This window comes from Eupeodes corollae, chromosome 1 (genome assembly GCF_945859685.1).
Source record: "Eupeodes corollae chromosome 1, idEupCoro1.1, whole genome shotgun sequence".
Taxonomy (NCBI): Eukaryota; Metazoa; Arthropoda; class Insecta; order Diptera; family Syrphidae; genus Eupeodes; species Eupeodes corollae.
Window position 1 is genome coordinate 52,487,833 of NC_079147.1, and position 12,714 is coordinate 52,500,546.

Sequence of the window (12,714 nt, forward strand, 5' to 3'; positions counted from 1 at the left end):
TCACTAGTTTTTAACTTTCTTCAAAAAATGGACGTCTTGATCTTGGTTGGTTTGCGATTATTTTCGTTTCTTTTTATAATTGTCCAATATAAAATATATATTGGATTGAAGACTGTGGTCTTTTGAGTATTTCAGAAATGTCACCCAAAGATGTTTCCTCATTTCTCAAGTCAATTATGATTTGTTTGGTGGCCAAGGAAATTTGTTTATTTTTAGTTGTCATTTTCATTCCCTTGTGTGAAAAGGAAGTTTTTTAGTGAAATATTATTTAGAATACAAAAACTTACCAACAAAATAAAAAAGGGATCAAGAAGCTTCCAACGCCAATTATAACATGGTAATAAGATCTGTGCGGAAACTTTTTTGTTGTTGTTTTGAATTATAAAATTCATAACGGTATCCTTTGTTCATATAAATTCTTCTTCATCATCAACAATATTCCCACCTTAGCTGTATTATTGGACATTAATATTTGTTCTGCCGTTATAAAACAAAAAGAATCTCCTGTACGGAGACTTTTTAGACTATGTGTAGTATAGTATATTCAGATCCAACGGAAGTTCCTGTCGGCGAACATCAACCTAAAGATTTTTTTCATCTAAGACAATTTGGACAAAAAACAAATTAGTTTTATTAAAATTTAATTTATTAACTGTCAAACAACTCGAAAGATGTTCGTCAGATGCACTTCTAATGTTCATTAATAGTCTGAATTATATAACTTTAAGAAAATAAAAACAAAAATCTATATTTTGATTACCTCTTACCCCTTTAAATATCTAATTGCTGCTAATTGTGTCAATGGCATTGCAAAACACAATATTTTCTGAATGAAAACTTGAAATTAGGTTATACATTTTTTTAAAATGTTCCCAAGATAATTAAATTCGAATGCCAACTTGTTGTAATGAAGATTTTATTAAGAATTGTTGGCTGTAGAAATCAGCAGAGAATATTATACAAAATGAAAATTATCTGTACAGCAAAAATCTCCTAAAAACCTGTTAAATTTAACTGTTATGTAAAACATCCTATAATGTTATTCTAAACAGATTTTATTTGTACCGTAAGGACGTGGCTGGGTTTGAAATTATTTTAATCAAGTACTAAATACATTATTTTGAGTAAAAAATAGATATTTTATATTTATTACAAGTATTAATTAGCTTTTGAGTCAAAACCTAATATTTTTTTTATAGCTATTATATATTTACCCAAAAAAAGTAGTTATTAAAAGTAATTCATACCTTATTTGTTCATAAACAAGGCATACATACATGTTCTTCCAATAAGAGGTTTCATTTTGAAAACAAAGAGAAACGAGTAGTTTTCAAGAAAAATCAACGGAATGCCATCTTAAGTAGTTTAAGGGTACTGCCTCTTGCGAGAAATGAAAAATCCTACAAGATTGATTCTTGACCTGAAAAGTGCTTTCTTAAATAAGCCGTTCAGATTCGACTTAAAACTGTAGGTCTCCTCCGGCCCTGACAACATTACTCGTAAACAGGAATGGTTTGAGTTTGCAAGTCACTATGCTACACTAAATCTGCTATTAGACACCCACTTCCGATATAGCTCCAAATCCGTTAATACAACAAACCGTCCTGGGTCGGGTATTAACGTTTCCTCAAGGTCTTGTTACAAAAGAAAAATTGACATGGGCTCTGAACAGTTTCGAACGTTATAAATCTCCAGGTCCAGATTAAATCACACCAGCTGAGCTACAACATACCATCGATATAACTTTGCCCATCATTGCGATGATCTTCAAAAGTTGTCTAGACCTGGTCTATACACATCAGCGATAGAGAGAAGTAAAGGTAGTTTTCCCTCTCCATCATTCATTCTCAAGACTCTGAAAACAATTGATTGATATTCATCTACGTAACAGCATTGATAATAGACTATCGATATCTTAGCATGCTTACTGCAAAGGGAAATCTGTAGAAACAGCTTTGCAAACTCTGGTAAGAACTGTCCCCTCTCCTGTGGAACATCGTGGTTAACGAACTGCTAATATTTCTTTAGAAGGAAGGTCACAGAAAAACATCCTAATGCACTGAGAGACCTCCTCCAAAACGCACTTAATATGCTCACTAGATGAGCTGATCACTGACTTAGTATTAAAAAACAGACCTCGCCCTTTTTACACGGAAATACAAGATTCCAGTAATTGTACCTCCTTCAATAAAAGGAGTACCACTAATTTTTACCAATGAAGCCAAATATCTTGGTCTGATATTAGACACAAAATTAAATTGGGAACCTAATATTCGGGAAAGAGTTAAGAAAGCTACAATAGCTCTTTTCCTTTGCAAGAAAGCCATATTAAGTAAATGGGGTTGTCAGCTTCGCATAACCTATTGGCTATACACATCGGTCATCCGACCAATACTTATGTACGGGGTTGCAGTATAGTGCACTGCACTGGAGGAAGTCACATACTCCGCCAAACTCAGCAGAGTCCAACGCACTGCATGTCTCTGCATAAGCGGGGCATTGAGAACCGCACCCTCAGCAGCGTTAGACGCTCTCCTCCCTCTGACACCCATCGACATCTTCAGCAAACAAGTGGCAACGAGTACAGCTATAAGACTCAACGCCTCATCTCAATGGACCAACAACAGTGTGGGGCACTCCATCATTTTGAACCTCTTCGGTTCTATACTAAAGTAAATAGACTACACTATTCCAAAACCCCAATTTGGAAAAAACTTCCAGGTATCTATTCCATCCAGAGATGAATGGGAAGACAAAAAACTCCTGGATGACAAAAGCATCCATTTTTATACAGATGGATCCAGGACAAATGAGGGAGTTGGTAGTGTTGTGTACTCAGATAAGCTTAATCTAAGCATCTCATTCCGCCTCTCTAATCATTAGAGCGTCTTCCAAGCGGAAATTTTAGCGATCAAAGAGGTTCTCTCCTGGCTAAGAGATAACGTGGTATCAACTTCTGATACCCCCATTTTCTCTGACAGTCAGGCTGCTATTTAATCTCTTGACGGTGTGTCTCAACCAAATCTCAAACAGCCCTCGATTGTCGATCGTCTCTTATGGAGATGGCGCAGCAATTTAACAGTAACCTCTGTTAGGTGCCGGGCCACAGAGACATCACAGGAAATTGTGGAGCCGCTGAACTCGCTAAAAAAGGAACCGTCATACCTATTTCACCTGAAAGTACGAGTTATACCGTTAGCTGCATGTAAACTTCTTCTAAAATAAAGAGCTCTAGGTGGCACAATTTACCAACATGAGGAGCCACAAAACTCATATGGCCTTCACTGCACCTAAAGCGCTCTAAAGACTTGTTATCTCAAAGCAGACTTCATATTAGCTCCCTTATAGGTATCCTTAAGGGACACTGTCTTATAGGCAGACACGCAATACGACTTGGTGCAGCCTCAAATGACTTTTGCAGGACCTGTATGGACAAGGAAGAAGAGGAAACAATCTATCACCTTCTCTGCACTTGCCCTGCTATTTCACTAAGACGCAGAGTTCATCTGGGAGACCTTTCTGTTAATCGCTTTATAAAAAGCTCAAAATGGTTCGACTAGTAAGAAGTAATTCTCTAGATTCATGTGGTATCACAATAACCCTTTTCTTTTAGCCTAAGTGTGTGGATTCTGTATCCTCAGCCACATTAACCTAACCTAACCTAAGTCACTATGCAATCGTTCTCAACAGACTGTTGCGCCACCTAATGTATTTATTTTTCTCACATTTGTGGCCAATAATTCTTTTTTTAAAGACTTTAAATCACAAGCCCTCGTTGTCCAATTTCGTTCACCAATATGCTCACAAAATTTGTCTCACAAAATTTCTACTATTTAAAAATAAACTTAGTCCGAATCAATATCTTCCAAATTTGGTCATGAAAATCATTAATTACAGTTCAGAAGCGCAATCCATTCACCGTAATGTAATAATCAGCCTCATTTTCGAAGCAGTAATGGCTGAATCACAAACACGCTTCGGCTTCGTCTGCGTTACGATGGTTCTGCTTCGAGGTTGCTTTGAATGACATTTCTATTATTTCATCCCTCCAAAGAGCAAATATTTTGTTTGTTGACATTTTTTACAGCTGTTTAGCTGTCAGGCAAAGCAAATGTTCAGATAATTGAGCTAGAGCTTCCGTTTGGAGTCACATTACGTTAAAATACGTTATTTTCCTTACTATTGTCAAACGAAACGTTAGGTCGAAGCTCCATTGTGATAGCATGTATTGAATTCCTATGGCTGAACTCGTAAACGTCAGGTGAAGCCGAAGCTGATGCGTGTTTGTGATTCAGCCATAAGGTCCAGTCACACCGTCATCCAGCTCAAAAACTATTATGTCGTTTGTGAATACCTAGTGCTGCAACCCACCACATTTTCAGTTATTCTTGAAGGCCGCACACGATTTCTTCCCATCAGTAATTAGTCTCACCAGTTCAAATTGTACACCAGTTTCTACATTGTCGACCAAGAAGGCTTTATGACAATCCAAAAATGATTTAGTTAAATTTGTGAATTTTAATAATTTCAAGGTACTGCCGTAGTTTTAATGTATTAAATGTCAAAAGATAAAAGCTCTAAAATTGGATTTTTTCAAAAAAATAAGCTATTTAAAATAAAACCTCTAATTGGAAAACCTTTTAGTTTAATCAATTTTAATTTAAATAGAATATAATCACTTAGAATTAAATGTATTTTAGTTTAATTGACAATTCTTTGAATTTAGGAAAAAAAGACTTAAGTCAAAACTTAGCCTCACAGACTAAATAAACTTAAGACGTAAGTCTTTAGACTAAATAAATTCGACACTTAGTAGCTGTTTTGGATTCAAGTTGTTAGAAAAACCTTAAAGCAAATTTTTGACTTAAAACCTTTTTACCTAACACCAAAGAATTTTAACATAGCTGTCGCAACACTTAATAAAACGTATGTTTTTTTGAAGCAGTTTTTAACCCAAATATAAAAGTCAAAGATTAATAATAGTGGTGAATCTCAATAACTAACCATTTATAACATATAAAAACATAACAATATTAGAAAGTAAATAAATCAGCAAAACCCTTAAGCATAGCTAATTTATAGCGTATTTAACGTCTATGATAATCAGACATTTCTAAAACGTAACTGCTCAAATAGAAACATGTTGTTGATAAAAGTAACTATTAGAACGATTTAAATCAAACCAAACAACTTAATTATTTTGTTTATTTTTTTTTTCTTTTTTAAATTTATTTCTTACAGAAAAAGAGAAAATGTGAATTAGTGTAAAAATACAAATTGTTAAAAAAGCACTTCCTCCTTCTCCTCCTCCATAACACACAATTTTTAATAGCTTGCTAAGAAAACAATAATTTTGAATTAGGAACAACACAAAACATACATATTTACCTTGACAGAGAAACTGCGCACTTTTGAAAAATACCAAAAAAAGGAGATATCTTTAAGCACATCCTGTCGACAACTTTATGTAATTTTACTTTCTTTTCTATATTTTTTTTTTTGAATTTTTGTTAACTTTTTTATTAGTAAATTTTTACTATGTATATATTTTAAAAACAAATTATAGGATATGGTTATAATTTAATTGTTTTTTTTTTATATTTTTGAATTAAAATAAATTTAAGTTGTAATTTTTTAATCTAAGTATCTTATCTTTGGACTTTTTGTTTATTCTTGAGAATATTCTGGTTTATTATTTGTTTGTTTTTGGCTGGCATTCTGGAATCTTTTTATTCATAAGTTTTCTTTTTTAATACGTTTTTAAATGGCTGCAATTTCCCTTAAGCTTGAAAAATATATTTCTGCACGATTGACATTAAAATTGTTTTTAAATTTAAAACAAAACTCTAAAAATGTGGCTCTCTGGGTGATTCTTTAAATAACAAATGAAGTTATAATTAATAAAAAAAACGTTAAACTCTTACAAACTAATAAAACCTTCGCTTTCCGCACCGCTTAAAAAAAGACAAACAACAATTTTAAAACACAACACTACACCTATAATTTTTGCATAACTTATTATTATGCAAAAGTACATAACTACAATGGTTTAATAAATTTCATTGATAACCTAGATGAGCCGCTTTAAAAAAAAAAAAGATTCAAAATTATTTCGCTATTTTTCTAAATTTTCTATTTTTAAAATTAACTTAAATAAAAATTAATTGGATTTTTCGATTAAAATAATAAAAAAAAACTTGATAATTAATTTAATAAAAATATATATGTAAAATACACAAGGACAATGGATCATCGCCTACAACTCCTGTCGCTACTACACCGCAACACCAATATCGACACCACCATCACGATCAGCGAAGCAATTCACAAGACTGCATTGCCAAGCAAAAGTATCAAAAAATATCATCGTACGCATCTAGCCCGCAGCTTTTCAAAAACACAGATGAACAAATACCGCCTCCAATTCCGCCATTGCCATTAAATTATCAGAGATCCGATGGTTGGTTTGTTTATCATTGTTTTTTTTTGTTTTTGTTTTGTTGTTCTAAAGATCTTATTGTTTAATATACCTTCATATATATTTATATATTTATTTAATGTATTTTTATTTTTAAATCTAACAATTTGTAAAATTGTGTTTTTTTATTTTTTAAAGTTGTAAATAATTTAAACTTTTATTAACTTGTTTGTTTTTATACAAAAATTCCTATACAGACGAGAGCTATGCCACCGAATCTAGAGAACAGAAGAAGCAGCGTGCAATCACTAAGGCAACACGTCAAGCTGAACTCAAGCGATTAAGAATCGCTCAAGAAATTCAGCGTGAACAGGAGGAAATCGAAGTTCAGTTGAAGGAGTTAGAAGCAAGAGGTGTACTTATTGAGAAAGCTTTAAGGGGAGAGGGACAAACTATTGATAAGTAAGTATTTATTATGACCTTAGCTCTACTTCTGTTATAAGTTAATCCATTTTATATCTCACCTAGAAAAATAAAAATTTGGGTGGAATCGGCTAAGTTGATACTTGACTATTGTAGACGATGACTTGGTTTAAAATATTTTTATTTATTTAAACAAGACTGTTTCGTCTCACAGATATTTTATTTATGATAATTTGTTTAATGATTTTCTTATTCTCTATTTTTTACTCTGACATTAATGTAATTAAAATAATAAGCAGCAAGTGAAAATTAAACAAGTAGGGAGATAAGAAATGTATGAATGTGAGATACATATGTATGTATACAACTTAGGATGGCATAAATACATATTTACAACTCGTCCATCCTGACATCTGATCGTCTCGATCAGTTCTATAAATATTTTTAATAACTTTATAATTTACATTAATTTGATAAATAATGATCTTTTCAAATATATTATCTTATAATATGGTATTCTAATGTTGAAGTTCCTGGTCATTATCCGAGTCCATGCCGTGATCATCACGCCAATCGGCCCACTTTCGCATACGACATGCCTCTATAATACCATCGTATGGTAGTTGTGTCATTTGACAATTCTCTATATCTCGTACCACGTATCTATCATTCGGAAGAACCTTATGTATTTTATAGGGTCCCTTATATTTTGGTACAAACTTTTTGTTCGTTCCAATAGTAGTGTCAATATTCCGAATAACCACGAAATCTCCTTCTAAAAATTCAATTGGGGGTCGATAATTTCTGGCAATGATCTGTGAACTTTCAATGTTCTTTGAAGCATTCATTCGCATCTTATCAAGACTTTGATCACTTGATTCAAACTTATTATCGAAGTATTCAGTAAGAACATCAATTTCTATTCCTCTTTGTTGTACACCAAATAACAATTTAGAAGGAACCTGTCCAGTGGCTGAATGAACGGAATTATTTACAGCATACTCAACTTTCGTTAGCATCTTGGTCCAATCAGAGTGTTGTATAGGTTCAGATAACTTACTTAACATTGATTTCAATACTCGATTCACTCGCTCTACCTGGCCATTAGCTTGAGCTGAACCAGTAGCAATTTTTACGTGTTCAATGTTATTCTTAACCAAGTATTCGCTGAATTCTAAAGATGTGAAACAAGTTCCCCTATCACTTACGATTCTCCTAGGCCGACTAAAATATTCAAAATATTTAGCTAAACATGCACAAACTTCTTTTGAACTTGTTGAATTAACTGCATACAATTTAATATGCTTCGTAAATGCATCTACAATCACTAAAATATGTTTTCGTTTAGAACGAATACTCGGAAGGGGGCCGAAATGGTCAATATGGACTGTGTCAAACGGAATTGCTTTTTTCGGAATGGAATGAAGAGTTTTGTTTCTATTTTGGACCGGAATGGAGAACATAATACACTTTAAACAATTCTTAATAAAATTTTCTACCTTTTCTTTAATTTTCGGAAACCAATAATGCAATTTAATCTGGTCAACACATTTGTCAATACCCAAATGACATATTTTCTCATGTGCAGAACGAATGACGTTATTTTCCATTTCAGACGGAACATATAAAAGTAATCTATCTGCAGGAGTTTTTCTATAAACTAAACCATTTTCAAGGACGAAATTAGGAACTGAGGCAATCTCTAATCGGTTTCTTAATTGTACAATCCTCTCATCCCTATTTTGTGTGAGGTGCAACTGTAAATCGATGTCATCGGAATCGATAACGCAAATTGTTTGTTCGTTTTCTCCATTATTTTTGATCGAAATTGGATGGTGCCGACTCAATGCGTCCACATGACCCATTAATGTACCACTTCTATGTTTTATGGAATAATCATACTGCTCCAATTTCAGGGCCCATCGAGCAATGCGCGGAACTGACTTTTGCCTTTCTAAAGTTAATGCTAAAGAATCACAATCTGTGATAATTCGGAACGGAATGCCATCCAAATAATTATGGAACTTTTCTAGCGAATAAATTATTGCCAAGGTTTCCAATTCATAGCTATGAAATTTATATTCAGACCCAGTAGTTGCTTTCGAGAAGTAGGCAACTGGATGGAATATACCATCATCTTGGCGCTGCATGAGAATTCCACCGTAGCCAAGCGAACTAGCATCACAATGTAGTTCTGTTTCTTTTTCTGGACTAAAAATTGACAGAAGAGGACTCGTTATCAATTTACTACAGAGAAGCTTAAAGGTGTCAACACATTTTTCATCGAAATTAAACGGAATGTTTGGTTTAGTCAAATCTCTTAATGGCTTTGCAATGGCTGAAAAAGACGGAATAAATCGTCGGAAGTAAGAAAATAATCCTAAACATTTTTGTAGCTCTTTAACATTTTTCGGAATCGGAAGATGCTTAATTGCAGTCAAATGATGATTATTTGGCCGGATGCCTTTTGAACTAACAGTGAAACCTAAATATTCAATTTCTTCATAACAAAATTTGCATTTACTCGTTTTAATCTCTAGTCGGAACTCAGCCAACCGCCTTAAAACTCTTTTGAGAAGTACAATATGTTCTTCAATAGTCGCAGTGGCTAACGTAATGTTATCAAAATATACTACTACGGAACCTTCATCAATAAACTGACGTAAAATAAATATCATAAACCTCTGAAAATAAGCCGGACCTTTTTTTAAACGAAAAGGCAATCTCGTGTATTCATAATGTCCATCAGGCGTTACAAATGCGGTAAATTGTATTGAATCTTCGTCAATCGGGATATGATGGAAACCATTTCTTAGATCCAAAATGGTAAAATATTTCTTTCCATCCAATCTTCCCAAACAATCGTCTATTAATGGGATAGGAAAACTATCTCGCACAAGAATCTTATTTAATGGACGATAATCAACGCATAGCCTTTTGTCATTATCTTTTTTTTTTACTAAAACTAAGGGGAAAGCGTATGGAGATTCGCTAGGTCTTATAATTCCTTTTCCTAGTAAATCTTGTTCTTGTTTTTCAACAATTTTCTTATCAGAAAAAGATAGTCTCCGCGGAGGATAACTAATCGGCATATTAGAGGTAAGACGAAGTTTCATAGAAAAATCGTGCTTAATAGCTGGAATATGGTCAAGATCTAAATATTCGGAACGAACAATCTCGTGTATTTTTGCAATATTTTCGGAACTTAAGTTTGGATTTATGTCATACTTATCCTGCGTTTCTTCAAATATATCTATAGCAAACACATAAGGTAATTGATGATTTTCAACGTGTTTTAGCTTATCACATGAAGCAATAATCGTATGCGGAAGCAGACCGCATAACGAACAATGGACCGACATATCAGGATAATGTTTAGCTAATGACTTGTACACACAATGTAACACTTCATCATTAATTTTTATTTTATTTGAATCTGAATTTACATTAATTTCAATTTTCGGTTTCGGTACAGTATTAGGAATAAGACAAAGTTTGATTTGAAACGATTGCAAAAAATTCCGACCCAACAGAACTGGATAAGGAATACAAGAGTCCGGAACAACATAAATTTCAATTTTTTTATAAATATCGTTAAATCCTATTTTAACGTAAAAAACTCCATATGTACTAACAGGTAAACTACCTACTCCGTAGTATCCAGTTGGTCTCAGCTTATTGCAATGTAATCCGATCGGAATCTCGGAAAGCTTAATTAAACTTATCGGACTACCGGTATCAAAAAGAGAAAGATATGTGTTACAATGCGGAACAGAATCACTAGTAGGAAAAACAACACTTACAGAATTTACTTCTTTACAAATCTTGACATCGGATAAGGCATCCACATCAGAATGGTCTTGATTAGGGCCGGAACAGAATTCTTCAATCAATGCAATAGTGCGTGCATTTTTGGGGGGTAACTTCGGGCAATCCTTCAGAATATGAACTGTTGAACCACATCTGAAGCATGATCCTTTTTGACGTTTGGGATGTGGACAAGAAGTGGAAAAATGTCCCATGCCAGAGCAATTGTAGCATTGAACAAGCATTTTTTCGGAGTCACCAACGGAAAACTTGACTTTAGGTTTCGATTCATTTTGATGCTGAGCAACTTGCGCTGAATATGATGCGGAATTTTTCGGTCTGTTAACTGCTGAATTTGATCCTCGTAGTTGAGCATAACGGTGTGCCAGTTTTTTTAATTCATCGATTGTGCGTGCTGAGTACAATATGGCGATGCTAGCGGAACGATCTTGGAACCCATCAATGATAAATTGAATAATTTGTTTCTCGTCAATATCAGCACGTGATGCAAGCTCTTGCATTTTTAAAATGTAGCCCATAATAGATGTGTTTGAAGACACAAATGGAGTACTTCGCATCTTATCAATAATGTCGGAAACTGAATAAGTGTGTCCAAAATTGGCCAAAAAATTGCTCCGGAAATCAGAATAGGTACTTGATTCGTCAATTTGTAAGAATATTTCGGCAGCGGAGTCGGGCTTCATCAATCGGCGAATGCTTTTTAATTTGAACACACTATCACCGTGAACGGAATCACATGCTCGCTCAAAAGTGCTGATCCATTTCTTAGCATCGTAAGTATCATCACCAGAAAACAATGGTAAGGAATATTGAATGTCCTTAAACGAAGGTTGATACGAAAGCGACGACGAACTTGCAAAATTTTCTTCTTGTCGAGCTAGTTCACGACGCAATTCAATAAGCTTAAGTTTCTTTTCAATCATCTGAATTTCTTTATCCATCTCAGCTTCATTTCCAGGAACGGATTCTTGAATCTGTTGTGACAAATCAGAATTTATTGTCTTACCAGGACGTTCAATATTTTCTGCTTCGAGGAAATGGTCTTCGGAATAATTGTCTTCACAATTTTCTTCATAAAGCTCACGTAGTTGAGCAACTTTTGCATCTGCTGCAAATTGTATGTTTCGCTCGGTTAACCAAGCTACCAATTCTTGCTTCTTCATTGTTGATGACATAATATCAAAATTTCGGAAAATTAAATAAAACGTTGAAGGTATTTAGGGCTGGCCCACTTCTGAAGTTGTAGACGATGACTTGGTTTAAAAGATTTTTATTTATTTAAACAAGACTGTTTCGTCTCACAGATATTTTATTTATGATAATTTGTTTAATGATTTTCTTATTCTCTATTTTTTACTCTGACATTAATGTAATTAAAATAATAAGCAGCAAGTGAAAATTAAACAAGTAGGGAGATAAGAAATGTATGAATGTGAGATACATATGTATGTATACAACTTAGGATGGCATAAATACATATTTACACTATCATATTTTTGATTGATTGAACAAATTTAGACTAGAATTTTATTTAGATTAGAACATAAAAAATAATAGTCAATCGTTTTGTTCTTTCCAAGAGAAAGTCATCTGGGATTCCTCAAAATGTTAGTTATAAAGAAGTCAATTCGACAAATGCTGATACTCACTTTTTTGAGTATGTTTACTCCTCCCCAATTAACACTTTTGTTTCAAACTTGGAAGAAAAAGTTGACATTGGTTCAATGGAATTGAAATTGTTCAACAACTCATTGTCCATGGGGTTCTTTTAAGCAGAATGGAAAGAAGCATTTCTTGTTCCTATATTCAAGGCAGGTTCTAAAAATCTAGTCCCCAAACTCTTCGAAAGTCTGGTTAAAGATAAAATAGAATTTATGATAAAGGAATGCTTATCTGAGTCACAACATGGTTCGTATCAGGTCGGTCTACTGTGACTAATTTGGCTGTTTTCTCTTCATATCTCCTAAATGCAATGTCAAGTAGATGCTATTTACACCGACTTTAGTAAAGCTTTTGATTCGGTAGATCATATTATTTTACTGAAA

At 33.6% G+C, this 12,714-nt stretch overlaps 2 protein-coding genes across 8 annotated transcripts in view; one reads left to right on the top strand and one right to left on the bottom strand.

Annotated features, from left to right (window-relative positions):
- LOC129938805 (F-actin-monooxygenase Mical) overlaps positions 1–12,714 on the top strand; it is a 230,362-nt gene that overhangs the window by 199,335 nt on the left and 18,313 nt on the right. For 4 of the 7 annotated variants that reach the window (XM_056046579.1, XM_056046576.1, XM_056046577.1 and 1 more), the window contains 2 exons: positions 6,241–6,460; positions 6,676–6,880. In XM_056046579.1, the coding sequence (XP_055902554.1) occupies positions 6,241–6,460; positions 6,676–6,880 (425 nt within the window). Of the gene's footprint in view, positions 1–5,241; positions 5,468–6,240; positions 6,461–6,675; positions 6,881–12,714 lie in introns of those variants that run through there. The other 3 variants (XR_008780483.1, XR_008780484.1, XR_008780485.1) reach the window with 2 other exon arrangements.
- On the bottom strand, positions 10,467–12,002 carry LOC129938806 (uncharacterized). The gene is made up of 2 exons (XM_056046582.1): positions 10,645–12,002; positions 10,467–10,570 (listed from the first exon to the last, which is right to left on the bottom strand). Exons 1-2 carry the CDS (start codon positions 11,842–11,844, stop codon positions 10,553–10,555), a joined length of 1,218 nt encoding a protein of 405 aa, XP_055902557.1. The 5' UTR covers positions 11,845–12,002; the 3' UTR covers positions 10,467–10,552.